Source organism: Monodelphis domestica, chromosome 6 (assembly GCF_027887165.1).
Source record: "Monodelphis domestica isolate mMonDom1 chromosome 6, mMonDom1.pri, whole genome shotgun sequence".
In the NCBI taxonomy this organism is placed as follows: domain Eukaryota; kingdom Metazoa; phylum Chordata; class Mammalia; order Didelphimorphia; family Didelphidae; genus Monodelphis; species Monodelphis domestica.
The window spans coordinates 109,762,894-109,781,977 of NC_077232.1; the positions used below are offsets into that span (position 1 = coordinate 109,762,894).

The window sequence follows — 19,084 nt, forward strand, 5'->3', positions numbered from 1 at the left end:
CTTCAGAATAGCCAGCTCCTGAGGACCTTTTGCCTGCCCTGAGGTTCCTGCTGCTGCCTCAGATTCAATGCTCTGGGTTGGGGGGGAATGGGTCCTGGGACATTCCTTTTGCCTACCCCTTAGATCCGAGTGATCTAGGGTTCTGACTTCTGGGGGGCCATACCTTTTGATCCAGGTCCAGGAGGAGTGTTCCCGGGGTCTATTCTGTTGTGTGTTTTGAGTTTAGGTGCCCTAGGAGCATTCAGTTTGAGATCGGTAAGGAAGGGTTTCTGGAGCTCTGAACTTTAGCTTTTTCTAAGCTGCCATCTTGACCGGAAGTCCCTAAGACGCATATTTTTAACCAAACAAGAAATAGAGGCAATTACAAAAGATAAAATAGAAAATTTTAATTATTTGAAGCTGAAAAACTCCTTTACAGACAACATAAATGCACACTGGAAAAGAAGGCAAGTGGTTGAATGAGAAAAAAAATCTTTGCATCAAATTTCTCTCCCATGGGTTTGGTACTCAAGATACATAAACAATTTTGAAAATTGGTAAAATGACCAACCTCTCTCATGTTCTACCAAGTGTAAAAAATTAGAACTCAATAAAAGTAGGACCACCCACTCAATTTATTCCCTATCTCTAGGAAATACGGAATGACAGGAAGTTAGTGGGCTCCCAGGAAATGTAGGGTTTTTTTTTAGGGTAACAGATTTTCAATTATATACAAGAGAAGGTTAGAATAGGTATCTACTCAACATAAAGAGTTATAAGCAAATTAGGGAAGCATAGAAAAATTTATCTGTCAGATCTATGGAAAAGAGAAAAAATTTATGACCAAAAAAGTGGATATATAATGGATAATTTTGGATATGTGAAATTAAAATATTTTTGCAGCAAGAAAATGAATGCGGACAAAATTAAAAGAAAAGCAGGAAATTGGGGGAAAGTATTAATAGCAATGTTATCTGATAAAGAATTCATCTCTCAAATATATAAGGAACTGAGCCAATTTTATTAAAATAAGAGTCAATCCTCAAATTTCAGAAGAAATCAAAGTAATCAATAGTGATATAAAAATGCTCTAAAGTACTATTGATTAGAGAAATTCAAATTAAAGCAACTCTAAAGCACCTCATATCCATGAGAGTGACTCACATGATAGAAAAGGAAAATGGCAAATGCTAGAGGGATATGGAAAAGCAGGGTATAATAGTACACTTTTAGTAGTTTTCAGTGGGTTCATCCAGTCTGCAGAACACTTTGGAACTCTGTTCAAAGGATTATAAAAACTGTTTATGCTCTTTAACCTACCATACCACAACAATACCACTACAAAGTCTGTATGCCAAAGAGATTAAAATAAAATAAAAGGAAAAGGATCTATATGTACAAAACTATTTAGAGGGCTACTTTCACTTTTGCAGAGAATTGGAAATTAAGGGAATACCCATCAGTTGGGGAATGGCTATGGTATATGATACTGATGGAATACTAGTATACTATAAGAAATGAAAAACAGGATAATTTCAGAGAAACCTGAGATCTATATGGATTGATGCAGAGTGAAGTGAGCAGAATTATAGGTTATTATATGTAGCAATCACACTGTTAGAATGATGGAGTGAAAGATTCAGTCACTCTGATCTATACAATAATCCAAGATCATTCTAAAAGACCCTTGATGAAAAATGCTATCCACCTCCAAAGAAAGAACTGCTGAAGTCTGAACTATCTGTTGATAGAGCAATGAAATTGTTTAATTATTTTACAGGACTATTTAGAATTATGAAAATAAATGGACTTAAATGTACATACCCTTTGAACTAGAGACTCTATTACTAGTCATATATCCCAAGGAAGCCATAATTAGGAAAAAAAAAACATCCATATGCTCCAAAATTATAAAGGTCAAGTAGGACTCAAATGAAGAGAGATGAGAAGACACTCCTTCCTACCTTTTGGTAAAGATAGAAGGTTCCACAGGTTTTACACATTGCACATGTTTTTAGACTTTCTCAAAAAATTGATTGGTTATGTTTATTTTTTTCCTCTCTAAAAAACACTCAACTATTTGTCTTATGGGATGGCTCATAAGGAGGGGCCGGAAAGGGAGACACGGGATATAGTGCTGATATAAAAAAGAGAAGAGTTCAATAAAAAATTAACTTTAAAATTAAAACAATGATTAGGAGAAATTTTGCCCAATTATATGCTAATAAAACTGACAATATGAATGGAATGAATGATTATTTATAAAAATATAAATTACTCATATTAACAGAGGAAATATAATACTTAAATAATCTTATCTTAGAAAAGTAAATTGGCTAACCTAGAAATAAGCTTCTTCAGAAAAAAAAACAAAACCAAACAAACCTGAGGGCCAGATGGGGTTACATGTGAATTCTACCAAACATTTAAAGAACAATTAATTCCAATTCTATATAATTTGAAAAAATAATTAAAGGAGTCCTAGCTAATTCCTCCTATGACACATATATTGGATTTTTAAATTAGTAGAATTTATTTCCAAGTATCTCAGCTCCTCTCTTCCTTCCCCACACAATAGGAGGCATCATCTAGAAACATAAATATATATAAATTGTCTTTTGTGTTTCCACTTCTCTATTTATTCTCTGGAGAAATACATTGACAATTATTCTTCAAATATTAAATCTGTCACTATATAATATTTTCTTGATTCTATTCATTTCATTCTTCATTATTTCATGTAGTTTTTTCCAAGTTAAAAAATATGCTAACTGCTAGGTCACAGTAGTTTCTATCACAATCATATGCCATAATTTGTTTAGTTATTCTCCAATTGGTGCATGTCCCTTTGATTTCTAGTTCTTTGCCAGCACAAAGAGAGCTGCTATAAATATTTTTGGAACATATAGATTCTTTTTTCTTTTCCCCTGATTTCCTTGGGAAATTTTTTTTTTTTTTGCTGGACAAAAGGACATATGCAATTTTATAGCCCTGTGGGCATAATTCCAAATTGCTCTCCACAATAGCTCACAATTCCACCAGTAGTGTATTAGTGTCCCAACTTTTTGATATCCCCTGTAATGTTTATTATTTTGCCCTTTTGTTATTTCAGTCAAACTGATGGGTGTGAGATTATACCTCAGAATTATTTTGGCTTACATTTCTCTAATTGGTAATGATTTAGAGCATTTTTCCATGTACCTATAAATGCTTTGATTTCTTGATCTGAAAACTGTCTGTTCAGATCTTTTGTCCATATATTGATTGGGGGATGACTATAGATATTATTTTGATTCTTAAACCAGGGAAAGGAAAAAAAACAGAAAAAACCTAAAGAACAATTTTTCTAATGAATATTAATGCAAAAAATTTAAATAAAATACTATCAAGGAGACTATGGCAATATATCAGAAAGGTCATACAGTATGTCCAGGTAGAACTTCTACCAGGACTGCAGTGTTGATTCAATATTAGGAAAACTAATAAAAAAGCAAAATGGACCATATCAATAACAATAAACACAAACATCATAGTATTAGATCAATAGATATATAAAAAACTCATGACAAAATACATCCATTCCTTTTGAAAATTGAATAAATTGAGCTTCCTTCCAGCATCATTATCAGACTATTATATTTAGCAATTAAGGGCATGTGCAAAAAAAAAAAATCTTCATGTAAACTCTTTGTGAGAATGCTTTACACTCTCCATAAAACAGAAACTAAAATTATTTGTTACACAATTAGTCACAAATTCAACCCTGCTGTTTTTTGTTTGTTTGTTTGTTTCTTTGTCTTGCTCAGACACACAAAAAATTATCTAAAACAGTTCTATCTTCTTGTAGTAGCTAGGTCCTACTACACTGCGCTTGTCTCAGTTCCCAAATCTGTTGTAATCTGTAACTTCCTTGTCACTTCTTTCTTTGACCCTCTTCTCCTACTAAACTTTGCTTCCTAATAGTAATTAAAACCTTCCACTACTGCTACTACTGGAACTACTACAAACACCTCAATTATGTGGTATAATAGTGATCTCCTTTATAAGCTGCTTCCATAGTTTTCACCCTTCATAAAATCTAAGTTTGGAGACTAATTGTTGTAGTTGCCAAAATCATTGTAGCTTCTACCATCTCCAAAGTCACTTCTACGATCACCCCAAAGCTGCCTCCACCTTCTGTGTTTTTATAGCTGTCATAGCTGACACTCCCACCATAGCCACTGCCTTAGTTTCTGTAACTTTGTCCACCACATCCAAAACCTCTGTTTCCTCCAGAGTAACAAGAGCCTCCTTCACCATAACTACCATCATTTTCAAATGCATTGTAGACATCTCCATGTCCACCATTTCCTCCACCACCATGACTGTCACTAAAACCAACACCACCATTGAAGTTCCCATCAGAGCCAAAGTTTTTTTTTTTTAATCTACCAAAACCATTTATACCACCAACAAATCCCAAAGTACGTCATCCTCTTTGACTAGATGAAGGACTGGCCATTTCTTTCTTTGAAAAGACTTTCTTTACTTCACATTTGTGACCATTCACAGTATCTTATTCACAGAATTATGGTCGTCAAAAGTAATGAAAACAAAATTTCCCTTTTTGTCACTGTCTCAGTCAGTCATGATTTAAATCTCTTTATTTTTTTCCACGCTATTCAAAATAGTCTCTTAAGTGATGCCCTTTTGTGCCTTCCTTAATGTCACCCAGGAAAATCTTTTTCATAGTTAAGTGGGTAGCTGACCTTTGAGAGCCCTCCTTGGAAACAGGTCTTTTTGGTTCAACAACTTGGCCATCAACTTTGTGAGGTCTTGCATTCATGGCTGCATCTGCCTCTTCCATGGTGGCAGATGTAACAAAATCAAAACTCTATAATATTTGATATTTGGGTCCCTCATTACTATGTAGTCTGTAAACTGGCCCATTGCTCAAAATGGCTCCTTAGACTTAGGCCTCCTGTCTTGAAACTCAAGCCTCTGATGAAATGCTTTCACAGCTACTCAGGTTCTTAGAAGATTGTGACTTCAATATGCTGAGATCAGAGGCAGGAAATTTAACAATTCTTCTCCAAAAGCATCAAGACAGGAAAGCAAATGGAACTTTTCTTAAGATGATATATTTTAACTATCTGAAACCAAGAACAAGCATTATCTGTCATGGGGTTAAACTAGAAGCCTTTCCAGAAAGATCAGGGGTGAAGCAAGAATGTCCATTATCACCATCATTAGTTAATAATATACTAGAAATGCTAGCAATGGCAACAAGACAAGAAAAAGCAATGGACAAAATAAGCATATGTAAAGAGGAAATAAAATTATGTCTTTTTGCAGATGATTTGATGGTATACTTAGAGAATTCTAGAGAATCAACTGTGAAATTAGTCAAAACAATAAATGACTTTAGCAAAGTTGTAGGATACAAAATAAACCCACATATTCAGCATTTCTATATATTTCCATCAAAACCCAGCATAAAGAGATAGAGAAGTTACATTTAAAATACCTATAAACAGTTTAAAATATTTGGAAGTCTACCTGCCAAGATAGACCCAGAAAGTAAATGAATACAATGACAAAGTACACTTTGCACAAATAAAGACAGATATAAAAAGTTGGAGAAATACTAATTGCTCATGGGCAGGTTGAAACACTATAATAAAAAGGACAATACTACCTAAATTAGTTTGCTTATTTAAAGCCATACCAAACAAACCACCAAAGAATTATTTTATACAGTTGGAAAAAAATAACAAGGTTCATCTGGAAGAAGAAAAAGTTAAGAATATCATGGGAATCATGAAAGGAAAAAAAAAAGCAAAAAGCAATGTAGCCCAACACTAGCATATATCAAATTATAAAAAAAATGGCAATCATCACAACAATCTAATATTGGGTAAGAAATAGAATTGTTGATACGTGGAATGTATTAAGTTCACAATATACATTAGTAAATTACCAGAATTACCTAGCGTTTGATAAACCCAAAGATCTCAGCTATTTAGGCAAAAACTCACTATTTAATAAGATTTCTGGGAAAATTGGAAAGCAGTTCAGCAGAAACCAAGCGTAGACCAATAATTCACACCATCTAATAAAATAAGCTCAAATTGTGTACATGATTTAGACAAAAATGATATCATAAACAAATTAGGGGAGCTTATAAAAATTAGCTATCAAATCTACTGATAAGGGAAGACTTCATAACCATGAGATAACACAGGGTAATAGGAGATGAAATGTATAATTATAATCATATTTAATTTTTAAAAGATTTCTTTTGTACAAACAAAAGCAAGTAAGATAAAATTAGAAGGAAATCAGGGAATGGGGAAAAAATTTGACAATTTTTTTTTCTGATAAAGGCCTCATTTCTCCAATTTAAATGGAACTGAGCCAAACTTTTTAGAATAAGAACCATTTCCCAATTGATAACTGTCATAACATATGAAGAGGAAGATTTCAGAAGAAGAAATCAAAATGACCAATAATCACATGAAAAGATGCTCTAAATTACTACTAAAAATGCAAATTAAAACAATTTTGGAATACCACTTGATACTCATGAGAGTAGCTCAGAAAAGGAAAATGGCAAATGCTTCAGGAATATGGAAAAGGTGGGATGGATAATACTGCACTGTTGGTGAAGTGGTGAACTGGCCTAACCATTCGAGAGAAAAACTTGTCCAAAGGACTCTAAAAACTGTACATACTCTTTGACCCAGCAATAAAACTTCTGTGTGTCCTGTATCCTAAAGTCAGCACAGAAAAAGAAAAAAGACCTATATATACAAAAATATTTATGGTAATTTTTTTGTAGTGGCAATGAATTGTAAACAGGGAAAACTAATTAGTTGGGGAGTGGCTGAGCAACTTGTGGGATATGATTACGACGGAATACTATTGTGGTCTGAGAAATGAAGAAGGGATGGTCTGAAAAAAACAAAGAAACCTGGGAAGACTTGTAAGAATTAATGCAAAGTGAAGGGTGAGTATAACTAGGACAATTCTGTACACAGTTGCAGCAACGTTGTCGTGATAATTAATTGTGAAAGATTTAGCTACTCTGACCAAAACAGTGATCCATGACAGTTCTAAAAGGCTCAAGATAAAAAAATTCTATCCACCTTCAGAGAGAGAATTATTGTATTCTGACAGCAAATCAAAGCATATTTTTCTTTCTTTTTTTTCTCATTTCTTTTTTATCTGTTGCTTTTTCCTACAATGGAGCTAATGTGAAAATATCTTTTGCATGACATCATATATATATATATATATATATATACACACACACATATATATATATATATATAATTGTTAACATATTTCTTGCCTTCTCAATGAATGGGGAGTAGGGTGTAAGGAGAGAATTTGGAATTTAAAACAAAGAAATAAATTTAAGAGTTATACACACACACACACACACACACACTCACCCACATATATATGGCTTCTGTGTGTCCTGTATCCTAAAGACATCACAGAAAACTGTGATATATATGAAATTATATTAAAAATGCTCTAAATGACTACTGATTAGGAAAGTCTAAACCAAAAGAGTTTTGAGTTATCTCATACCCATCAGATTGTCTAAAATAACAAAAGGGTAAAAATGACAAATGTTGGAGGTGATATTGAAAAAGAGGTGACACTGATACACTTTTTTGTTAGAATTGTCAATATCAGGCATTATGCCCAGAGAGTCTCAAAACTGTGTATATCCTTAGACTTTACAGTACTATTGTTGGGTCTATTTCCAAAAGATATTAAGGGAAATAAAAAAGAACCTATACTTCATTCATACACACACACACACACACACACACACACATCATCATCATCATCATCATCATCATCATCATCTCTCATTGTGGTGGTAAAGAACTAGAAATCAAAGGAATGTCCATCAATTGGAGAATGGCTAAACAAATTATAGAATATGACTGTGATATAAGCTACTGTAAGAAACAATGAGAACTTACATTTTTTTTTAAATTTGGAAAGACCTACATGAAATAATGAAGAGTGAAATGAATAGAACCAAGAAATTTGTAACACTGACATACTTAATATTTGAAGAATAATTATGAATGAACAGAGAAGTAGAAATATGGAAGATTACCTATAAATTTCTTGGGTGATTCTTGCTTTGGTATGGAAAGAGAAGGATAAGCTTAATAAGAAAAAATTTGTTTTAAAAAGAAAAAATAAATAAAAATCAGTCTCCCCCCAAATGCGGAATCCAGTGCCAAAGCTGGAGAGGTTTGGTTATATTTGTTAGGCAATTGGCATATACAGTGTTTAACAAATTGATGTGTTCACAAATTCGAGGGAAAAAAAAAGAGTTAAACAGTAATACTAGGTGAAACAAGAAACTGAATTAAACATTAGACTATAATTTAAAAATTATAAAAATGGAATGGAAAGAATTAGCATTTATTAAGTATTGACTACATACCAGGCACTGTGTTATTACTTACCTTACAAGTCTCTGATCTAATTCTCCCTTCATATGATGAGTATACCTGCTCCCCCTCCTGACTGCTAGGGATAACAACATGGTACATGGGAGGGAAGAGCAATTAAGTAAGAAATGAGGAGGCCTCCAGCTTCACTGTCAATTCCACCACCTGGTCCATGTGTGACATTGGTTGAGCAAATTCCAGTAAGTGTTCCCTGTCTTTGAAATGAAAACATCAAAAATGTGGTCTACCTGCTTCACAGAGGTGTTCTCCTAGATACAAAAGAACATTGAAACAGGAAGCTCTGCAATAGCACAAAAAGGGGGTGGTATTATGGTGATGTGTGTGGATTATGGGGTCTTTATTACCCATGTGATCTGTCCATTTTTGGGGAGGGGAAGAGGAACCTGAATCTATGCTTTTACTATTATGTAGGAACTTCCATTGTGGAAATCCTACAGTGCTGATGCTGATTGGCAACTGCAGGACTGGTTTGGGTCACTGGAAGTGTTAAGTGACTTGCTCTTGATCTAAACTAGAGGTGGGCCCAGAATCCTGGTCTTGTTGACTTTAAGTCATGCTTTCTTATTCTGCACACACTAACCACTTCATGCTATGCATTGAATTAACAGACTTGTCATTCTCTTTCTTTGGATGTTCTTCTTCTAGGGCTTTTGCAGGAGCTACTGTACATGATTTTTTTAATTGGTTGTCAGTGCTGGTGTTGCTGCCTCTGGAGGAGATTACGAGCTACCACTACCACCTCTCCAATATTATAGTGAAATCCTTTAAAATCAAGGGTGGAGATGATGGCCCCAAACTCTTGAAAGTCCTCACAGATTCCTTAACAAAACTCTTCATCCAGGTGGGCATCAAGACTTACACTGATTTTGAGTCTGAATCATTAAGAAGGTGAAATAGCAACTGTGGTGAACTTGATTCACTTGGAAAGGGAGTTAAAAATGTCCTGACCCAATTTGGTGGGGCTAGTTGGATATTCTTATAATGCAACTCCCTCATTTCATTCCCAAATAAAATGGAGCTAAGGAGCAAGCACCGAGTTGCTTCTGGTGCCACATTAGTAGTTTTCTTCCTTTCTACTCCCATCTACCACTCTGGTCAAAGAGAGACTCAACTGTGCTACCATTTTGTGCCTGATGCCTTTTTTCCCCCCATGATGTGGACATAATGGGATTGCCTTCAAATGAGGTCAGAGGAGAAGATCTTTCTTAAAAGGATGCTTCATTGCTCATTGCATAGCAATCAACTAAGAAGCATTCTTTAAGCCCCACCACAGTCCAGGCATTAGGGCATAAGAAGACAAAAATGAGGCATTCATTGGCCTCAAGGAGCTGACAGTGTACTGGGTACTTTAAACAGTGTAAAAGGATTTAACTGGCCTCATCCTAATCAATAAGTCAAAGTTGTGTATATTCAGCACAGTTCTTTGGAAATGAGACCAATCTGTCTCCCCTTTACACACATTCTGGCTTTCTCTTCTGTACACTGGAACCCTTAGGAGAGTAATTAACATTTTATTCACAAATCATAGCTGAGGAACAGGGCAAATCTTTTTCTCATGTCTGTTGTTTTCCACAGCTGGATAAAAAAGTCTTAGCTGAAATTGCTGCAGGAAATCAGGAAGCAAAAAACAAGAGCCTGATAAAGATTTGGTGTAAAACTTTTGAAAATGTGGTAAGTTTCAGAAAATGATTCCAAGGTCATACATAGACAGTGGTTCCTCCTGTGATGTTGAAGGACTACAAGTGCTGTGGGTTTCCTATAAACACAGTGCCCTAGACCAAAGCTCTAGTCACTCTGCTCTAATTAAAGCTCAGACTAAGGGGCAGAATAAGACTTCTTCAAGATAGGGATAAAGCAATTATCTGCATGGGTCTCCCTTCTGAAGTAACAGAGCTCAGCCTGGGTGCAGCTCAGCTGGCTTTCAGAAATGATCCAGATGTTGTATAGGTTATTTTCTCTTCTTTCAGCAAGTGCCCCATAGCAAGAAGGCTGAAAGTCCTCTCTTTGGACTATGTAGAGGATGAGGTAGAGAAGAAGGGTAAGATGGGGATTTAGTGGTCAATGGTGGTCACATCTTCAGGGCTATGAATTGTTTCTTCACATATTGCCATCCTTACTAAGTTTTTTTTTTCATCATGGTGTCTTTTAGATTTTTAGCAATGTTACCGTTCCCTCACCAGAAAATTGTACCTCTCCCACTCTCTGTTGGACTGAAGGGAACATGACTTGGACACTCATGAACACAACTTATGAAGAGAATATTGCAAAATGTGAGTAGGAAATCTGCTAGAAATTCAACTCTGCTGAATTTCTAACCCCATTCTCAATTGTTGCTAGAGCCAAGGACAGGACCAAAGAAGTCATGGGTAAACAAGACCTCTGAGGTACAGGTGTATGAAACCTGGGAAGATGTAGAGTCCAGACTGTTCAGTCACCTTCTGTACTTATTCCTCCTCTGGTAGCAATTGATAGCAAGATAGATAGTCCTTGATTTGGGAATAGATTGCCAGACCAATAAGGCAGCCTTGGAAAAGGAGCATTGAAGGCCATATCCTTGGGGAAAGAGAAAGTGGGCTAGGTCTCCCTAAGGAACAACCCAGCTCCTTTTTGCCTGGTACAAATGGGTACCTTCTTTACCTGTGATACAGAAGATAGAGCAAAGCACTATGTAAATCCTCAGCAAATTTGTCTGGTCTTCTCCATGACACCAGTCCAGTCCTGCCCCTGAGGCATTTGGAGGAATTGACCCATAGCTCTTAGAAATATAGGATGCTAGAGAGGAAAACATCTGCTCTCTCATGCAATTCTTACAAACACTGAGGTCATGAAGCAGCTGCCTCTGAGGACTAGACCATCTTGGTTCCTCTGACTCTCCAACATTTGCAGGGCATTGTCAATAGTCCTGACATTCCAAGTGCTGCACCTGCCTGACACAGTAGCCTTGTGAAAGGGAGGAATAACTTGCCTTCCTGAAGTGAAATATTACTATCTGCATTTTCTAAAAGATAAGTGACATCCATAAGGTCCCATAACCAGTTACAGAAGAGCTGAGGCTAGGACATTCCTTGCATGACGCCTCACTGGGACTCGGGTACCATTCCTAGCTCCAATGATGTGAACAGAGCTGAGTTCTGTTGCTGCTATTATTAGTATTTGCTTTTCTTCTCCCCAGGCCTGATCCCTCCCCTGCTGGATTTATTTTAGACCTGGGATAGGGGCTACTCTAGGGGGTTTCATTAACTCGATGATGTTTCCAGAGTAAAATGTGCAAAACTTCCTGCAATTCTATTCTAATAATTTGGTTAATCACAATGTACTGAGAGGAGGGAGATTTAGTCCTCAGGGTACAAACTTTCCTTCCTGAGAAGCAGGATAGAGAAGCATATAAATCTGTGTGTGTGACAGTATCTGTCCCTTAACCTCTCCCTGATGTTGCTTTTCTCATTTGTAAAATGAGAAATTGGAATAGAGGGTCTCCCAGTTCTCTTCCAGCAATATGCATTCTGCTTCATAGAGTGCAGGGTTGAAAAAAATTCTGTAATGGTTTCAGAGACAAAAAACAATGATTTCTACCTACCTAAATGTCTAATTTATTACTAGGGAGGGATTTAGGAACTGAGGTTCAAACATGGTCCCATCAGTTTGAATGATGTCCTCATAAAGTGAAATGGATGAAGAAGATATAACTCAAATCCAGCTCCAGTGACTTATCTGGGTGACCCAGAGCAGGTCACATAATCTCTGTCCATCTCAGTTTCCTCATCTATGAGGAAATGAGGAAAATAGTAGCATCCACCTTTCAGGGGTATTGCAATGATTAAAAGGCATTCTCTTTGTAGAGCATTTAAAAATCTTAAAATGCAATATGTATATCAGCTATTACTATTATTATTATGGATGTAACATTTTCAGTGTACAAATCACTTCATTATTATTCCTGCACAATTAAACTAAAGTGCAAGTAAGTGATACCAACTCAGACAAGTCTATTCCTAGGAAGAGGGAAATGTCATCTATGGTACAAAGATCAAAGAATGTTAGAGCAGGAAGGATACCTTGGGGTCATTTAGTCCAACCCTCTCCTTTCAAAGAGCAGAAGACCCAACACCCATAAAGGTGTAGAAATCTGCCTGCTGTTACAGAGAAAGGATCAGGATCAGGATTCAAACTCAGAATGTCTTTATTTCAATGAAGTGCTCTTTACTGTTATATTGGGTGTACAGGAGCTTAACTGACAGGGAACCTCCCCACACTCATTTATCAAGACATTTTAGGAATCAAAAATGACTTCTTTTAAAAATATTAGGAATTATTTTACCTAAGGCATGGTGCTTTTCCCAATACTATGTACCCAGATCTGGAGATGAGGAGGAAGAGAAAGATGATTTGGTCACAATGAGATTCTTAGAAAGGGAAACAAAGCTGAGCTCTAGGAAAGACATTGTTAGATCCAAGAAAACCATCTAGATGCCTCACCCTTATGAGCCATGAGTCCTCTTGATAAATGGTTCCTCTGATCCCTGCAGGCAAACACTTATTTGTGAGCACCAACCTCTCAGATTCAGCCATTGGATTAATTCTTCTACCCCTCTCCATGCTCATCTTGGGCACAAGTTTGATCATACTTATCAAGGTCTTGAAATCTGAACTCTGGGGACCAGTCACTGCAATGATAAAGAAGACCATCAACACAGGTAGTCATTTCTTCATCCTGGGCCTTTCTGTGTGCTGAGCTCTTAAAAAAAAGTCACCCACTAGCTCTCCCCACATTGTGCTCACTGAGGTACATGTCTGACCCAACTGTCTAGAAACAAGTACTCTATTTGATCTTGGCTTCCACTTCGGGTTCTCCTACTGATTAACAGTTCTTGGAATCCATATTGTTTCCATTTATTTTGAATTTGTTTTATTTGCATTGGGAATATTCCTAAGCCTAAGAGAAAGCTCATTGCTCTGATGTTGTTCACTGAATAAAAAGAGAACTGGCCCTGGAGGACCTGCTTTACCTGTATGGAGAGATCTAGGAAAATATGAATAGCCACAGAAAATTGATAGAAAAAATTTTACATCATATTTAAAATATACAGAGAGCTTTGTCAAAGTTATATGAATAAGGGTCATTCCCTGATTGAAAAATGGGTAAAAGACTTGAACAGACAATTTTCAGATGGAGAAATCAAAAGCCATATATAGGTATATGAAAATTCTTTAAATTACTGCTAGTTAGAGAAATTACAGCAATGCAAACAAAAACAACTCTGAGACCTCACCTCATGCCTATCAGACTAGCTAAAATGAGAAAAGGGCAAAATGACAAATGGTTGATGTAATATGGAAAAATGGAGACACTAATACACTGTTGGCTAAGTTTTTAACTGATCCAATAATTTTGGAGAGTAATTTGGAATTACAATTATAAAACTTATATCCATTAGATTGCTGGGTGTGTCTTCCAAAGAGATCAAGTAAAAAGGAAAAGAGCCCATATGCTTCAAAATATTTATAGCATCTTTTTCTGGTTGTAAAGAATTGAAAACTTTCCATCAATAGGGAAATGGCTAAACAAATTGTGGCATATGATTGTGATGGAATAGTATGGTACCATAGGGAGTAATGAGCAGGCTGATTTAAAACAAAAACAACTTGGAGAGAACTACACCAGAAGCATGAAATTGGTAGAACCAGGATCATATTATGCCCAAACATAGAATTAATTTGGAATGAATAAACTGTGAATGTTATCTCAGGAAAGTAAAGTTAAAGGTAAAACATGAAAAACTTAATTTATGTGTACATGTTGGTCTCCATTATGATGACTACTATGATTTGGAGATGGTGGGTGTTGACTGGAAAAACCAGTCTTTAATCAAGGAAAGGGATTCAATGCTTTCCTCATGGCCTCCACAGAGAACTGAGCACTACACACACACAGAAACTGAGGGGATTGAGCTCTGATTGCTCTGTTCCCTGACCTCCAGGAACCCCAACCACCAACCATGCTAGATTGACAACTTCAAGGAACAAAAGAATTTGGGGGACCTATATACCATTTGGAGGATCCAGGGACAGGGAAAGATGATTGACATTACCATAGCTACAAGGAAATGGGAGTATTCAAACTATACAGACCGGATACAGTCAAGCTTGGGAAAGGCTTGGGGTGTAAGGGAAGGGGCTACTTACAATGGACACTAAAAGGATGGTCCCTGCCCAGGTGTGGATCTTCTTGGGAAAGAGTCTCTGATCCAATGGGGAAGACTCCCTAAGACAAAGAGAATACTTAGCACCTGTTTAGCCTCACCTAACTGGGATTGTCAATTACCTTGGGGTCCCTTATTCAGTTTCAGACTGCTAGCCTGAGATTCCCTTCAGGGTAGATTCTGTAAGGAAAAGGGAAGAAGTACAAACTTTGGGGTCTCCAATTTACAAGCTAGTTATAACACTTGGGGTTCATCAGATCTTACTAGGCTACAAGTTTGGGGTTTCCAGATTCCATGTTGACATTCCATGGGGAAGTGCTGGGACACTTATGGATGGGATTTATTATATAGATATTAAGAAAAGTAAGCTGAACATAATAAAAGAGAAATGTGTATTTCATTTGGTTTTATAAAATTTGGAATAAAAAGTCTTCAAAAAAAGAAAAAGAAAAAGCAATGAGAATAAAATTAACCCAAGGTGAGATAGTAAGAGAGTGAGAAAAAAAGAAGGAAAAAGTTATATTCTACCATGTTTCCCATAGGGAGAACATTACCGAGCCTTTAGTGGGATTATTCCCTTTGGGGGACTAAGTAATGATAATAAGAAGAGAGATAGTATATTATAGTGGATAGAAAGCTGACCTAGAAGCCAGGAAAATCCAAGTTCTAATCCCAATTCTGACACATACTAGTTGTGTGAACAACACTTTAAAAACTCTTTAGGACAGTTTAGGCAAGTCTTCAGGACTCTGTAATACAGAGAATCTTCCAGCTGGCAGAGTTCCCCTACCAGAGAGATCCCTATACCATAGAAATCATAGGATAAGTCTGAATATTTGTTCCCTAATAAACTCTCTAGAGTTATACACTTAGCACAGAACTCTTACAGACATCAATGTATTGAACCTTCACACCAGTCCTGTGAGGCAGCCACATCTGGAAGATGTTAAACAACTTGTCCAGGGCTCTAACATCTCAGGTGGGATTTGACTTGGTCTTTTGGATGCCAAAGTCCATTTTTGTTGGTCAGGCAGGTATTAGCTGTGTAATCTTGGATGAGCCACTAAACCCAGATAAGCCTTGTGGCACAGTAGAAACGAGTGTTTGTTTTTGAGTTAGAGGTCCTAGGTTTAAACATAGGCTCTGCCTATGTGGCTTTGGGCAAGTAAGTTAAGGTCTATGATACCACATTTCTCCCTCTGTAAAATGAAGAGGGATAGAACAGATGACCTAAATTAGTCTCTCCTACCTCATACGTTGAACATCCTATGATCTTCTGGAGAAAAAGAAAAAAAAGTGTTCTCCATGTACTATTCCTACTAGGACACTATAAATGATAAAAAAGTTCTGGAAATTTCACTGTCACCATTAGTTGACTAAGGAAGAAGGTCCCAAACTGGGACATATCCCTGCTTCTTCATATACAACCACAGAAGCAGGAGTGTTGGAGAAGAATAAGGAAGGTGATGGCAAGGCATTGGCTTTGATGGCCATCTCTGGCTGACAGAAATATTTATTAGAGAGGAAAATGTATAGGCTGATCATACAAGATGGCAAAGTAGATAAAGTACTAGACTTTCAGGCAGGAAGACTTGAGTTCAATTCCTGTCTCAAAACTTACTGTGTAGCCCTTGGCAAGGCACTTAATTTCTGCCTCAGTTTACTCTGTTTACTACCTCCCTGGGTTGCCATGAGGATCAAATGAGATAATGACTGCAAAGTAGGTAGCACAGTAACTGGCACATAGTAGGCACTTAATAAACACTTAAATCCCTCCCCACTTCTCTACCAGGAAGATTGACAACTTCCAGTAATTCCTATTGCTTTATGGTTTTTTGCTCAGTGCTAACTGCCAGTTCACACAACTAACATCTAGGAAAAGATTGGGACGTTTGCCAAGTGAACCCTTTTTTCCCTCAGCTTCCCTTCACAGTCCCTGATCTTACCTCTTTCTTAGCTGGGTTGTTGTGAATTAGGATTCCAATGGGACTTGGGTGGAGCTGTGGGAACAATGGGGCATGAGGAATGGGATAAGTATCTATATTATGCCTATCATGTGCTGGGTACTGTGTTAAGTGCTTTTTACAAACATTATCTCCTTTGTGCAAAGAGGAGTATAAAAGTCCTTTATAGGAGTTTGGCTGGGAGCTCCTGAGACACCAAACCTTACTGTTTTTGTCTTAGGCACTGTTTGGGGTAGAAGTTTTAGAATGAGCTTTTAGTCAAAGAACTGTTTCTGTATGAGAATGCAACATTGATCAGAACACTTATAGAAATGGTGCCTTTTTCTTCTCTTTCTTCACTTCTATTTTTCAGATTTCCCCTCCCCATTTACCTGGATGGCAGGTTACCTTGCCATTCTTGTTGGAGCTGGGATGACCTTTATTGTGCAGAGTAGCTCTGTGTTCACTTCTACAATCACTCCTCTGGTTGGTAAGTCTTCTTTTTCTCCCCATTTCCATTTTTACATGTCCACATCTCCATTTTTACATTTGGTCCTGCCATGCATAATCACTCCCACCCAGGAAGGAATCCAATATTTTTTTTCCCCCTCAGGCCTCGGTGTGATCAGCCTTGAGAGAGCTTACCCTTTAACCTTGGGCTCCAACATCGGCACCACCACCACCGCCATCTTGGCTGCATTAGCTAGCCCTGGAAATACTTTACAAGATTCACTCCAGGTCAGGATGCACAGTTGTAACTCATTACCTCTTTCACTTAAACTCTCTGTTCTTAACCTACTACTAAATCCTCCTTCAAATCACACCTTGGTTTTTTTCTTATCAGATGCTTCATATCACAAGGGGAAATTTAGTACTCCTGAGGTCACACCTGCATCAGAATAGTGACCTATAGACTAGAAAACTGTCCCTACCTCTTGTTCTCAGAAGTTGAACTTCCTTAAGAGTGACCAAATATCTCCAGTTTGTGTCTATACTAAACAAATTCAGATGATGAACAGTCTTAACTCCCCATCCTTTGCCTTGTGCCCTCCACAAAAAGATGATAATGTAAGAAGAGTTTGTGATTTTGATATCAGAAGACCTGACTTGGAGTCCCAGCTCTGTTCCTTGGTAGATGACAGGTATAGATCAATGTTTTGTGTTTAAAGAAATGAAGGTTGGTTTCATGGAGGGAAGAGGGAAGAGAAGTCTCTTCCTTGATGGATATTTAGGATCTGTTTGGGCAGAGAGCAGGAGGAAAAGCATTCTGAGAGGGGGAAGAATGGGAACAAAGGTTCCAGTGAGTGTCAAATCAACAAGCACCTCTGAAGAACCAGTTTCACTAGAATAATTGGCCGTGGCACTAATAATAGTACTTTTATAGGCACCATCTTATTTAAGTCATTGGAGGTAACACTTGAAAAGGCAGGTGAGAATTACGTTCTAGAGGCAAGTATTTTAGTTCTTATCCTTCAAACACTGGGAAGACAAAAAGTATTTTATTTAAGGGTAGGATGTTCTCAGAGTTTTGATTTAGGAAATGTGTGTGTGTGTGTGTGTGTGTGTGTGTGTGTGTGTGTGTGTGTGTGTAGGATGCCAAGAGACCAACCAAGAGGAGGCTTCTGGAATACCCATAGGATCATAGATCTAAAGCTGGAAGGGACTTCAGAAATCATCCAGTCCAATCCATCCTCATTTTTATAGATAAGGACATTAAGAGTAAGTGACTTGCTCCAAGTCACACAAATAATACTAATCAGAGGAAAGGCAGCATCATTTTCCACTGTACTATAAGACCAAGTAACAAAAAGTGAAGATGTAATGGTATCATTGGGAATGGAAAGGAGGGGAAAAAAACCCAAGTAATTTAGGAGTGATCACATGTAAGGCAAGGAGGAAGCAGGGGTCAAGGTTGAGATTTGTGTCCTTGATGAGTGCATGATATTGGTGCCCTTAACCTTCTCCTGAGTGAGTTTTACCTTAGTATTCTCTTGTCTTCTCTTCCCCTCTTTCTCTTCCTGGCAAAGGAGGCCAATTATAGTTGCTGGTCTATGAGCAGGCCAGGTAATGACTGGGCAGGAGACAGGTGAAGAAGGAATGTGGAAGGCAGGCTGAGGAGTAGAATTTGATTCAAAACATGAAATAATGAAATTAATTTTGTAAAATAATGAATACCAAAATGATTTTGAAAGCAGTTATAATAAAAGTCTTATTGGATCTGGAATGCAATATTTTTTTTATTAATTTCATTGTTTTTTACTCACTGGCAATTAATTCCATTTGGGATGATCCTTTTAATTAACTAAATTGTTTTTGGAATAATTGTTTTGGAATTGGGCAAAAATGGCTTTAAATATCAACTTTGTTCTGTTTGTAAGCTAGGAATCAAGCTATTTGTTGTATTCAGTTCATTCCTGCATGTCCATTTACAAATATGCCAATTTTCATAGGACTTAGAGTTGGAAGAAATTTTTGA

At 37.0% G+C, this 19,084-nt stretch overlaps 1 protein-coding gene and 1 pseudogene across 2 annotated transcripts in view; one reads left to right on the top strand and one right to left on the bottom strand.

The window, feature by feature from the left end:
- LOC100012635 (sodium-dependent phosphate transport protein 2B-like) overlaps nt 1–19,084 on the top strand; it is a 71,755-nt gene that overhangs the window by 43,596 nt on the left and 9,075 nt on the right. For both annotated transcript variants that reach the window (XM_007496644.3, XM_007496646.3), the window contains 6 exons: nt 9,111–9,306; nt 10,041–10,136; nt 10,615–10,735; nt 12,992–13,159; nt 16,982–17,098; nt 17,222–17,346. In XM_007496644.3, coding sequence (XP_007496706.1) covers nt 9,111–9,306; nt 10,041–10,136; nt 10,615–10,735; nt 12,992–13,159; nt 16,982–17,098; nt 17,222–17,346 — 823 coding nt within the window. The remainder of the gene's footprint in view (nt 1–9,110; nt 9,307–10,040; nt 10,137–10,614; nt 10,736–12,991; nt 13,160–16,981; nt 17,099–17,221; nt 17,347–19,084) is intronic.
- Nucleotides 2,268–8,546, bottom strand: LOC103102810 (heterogeneous nuclear ribonucleoprotein A1-like; annotated as a pseudogene).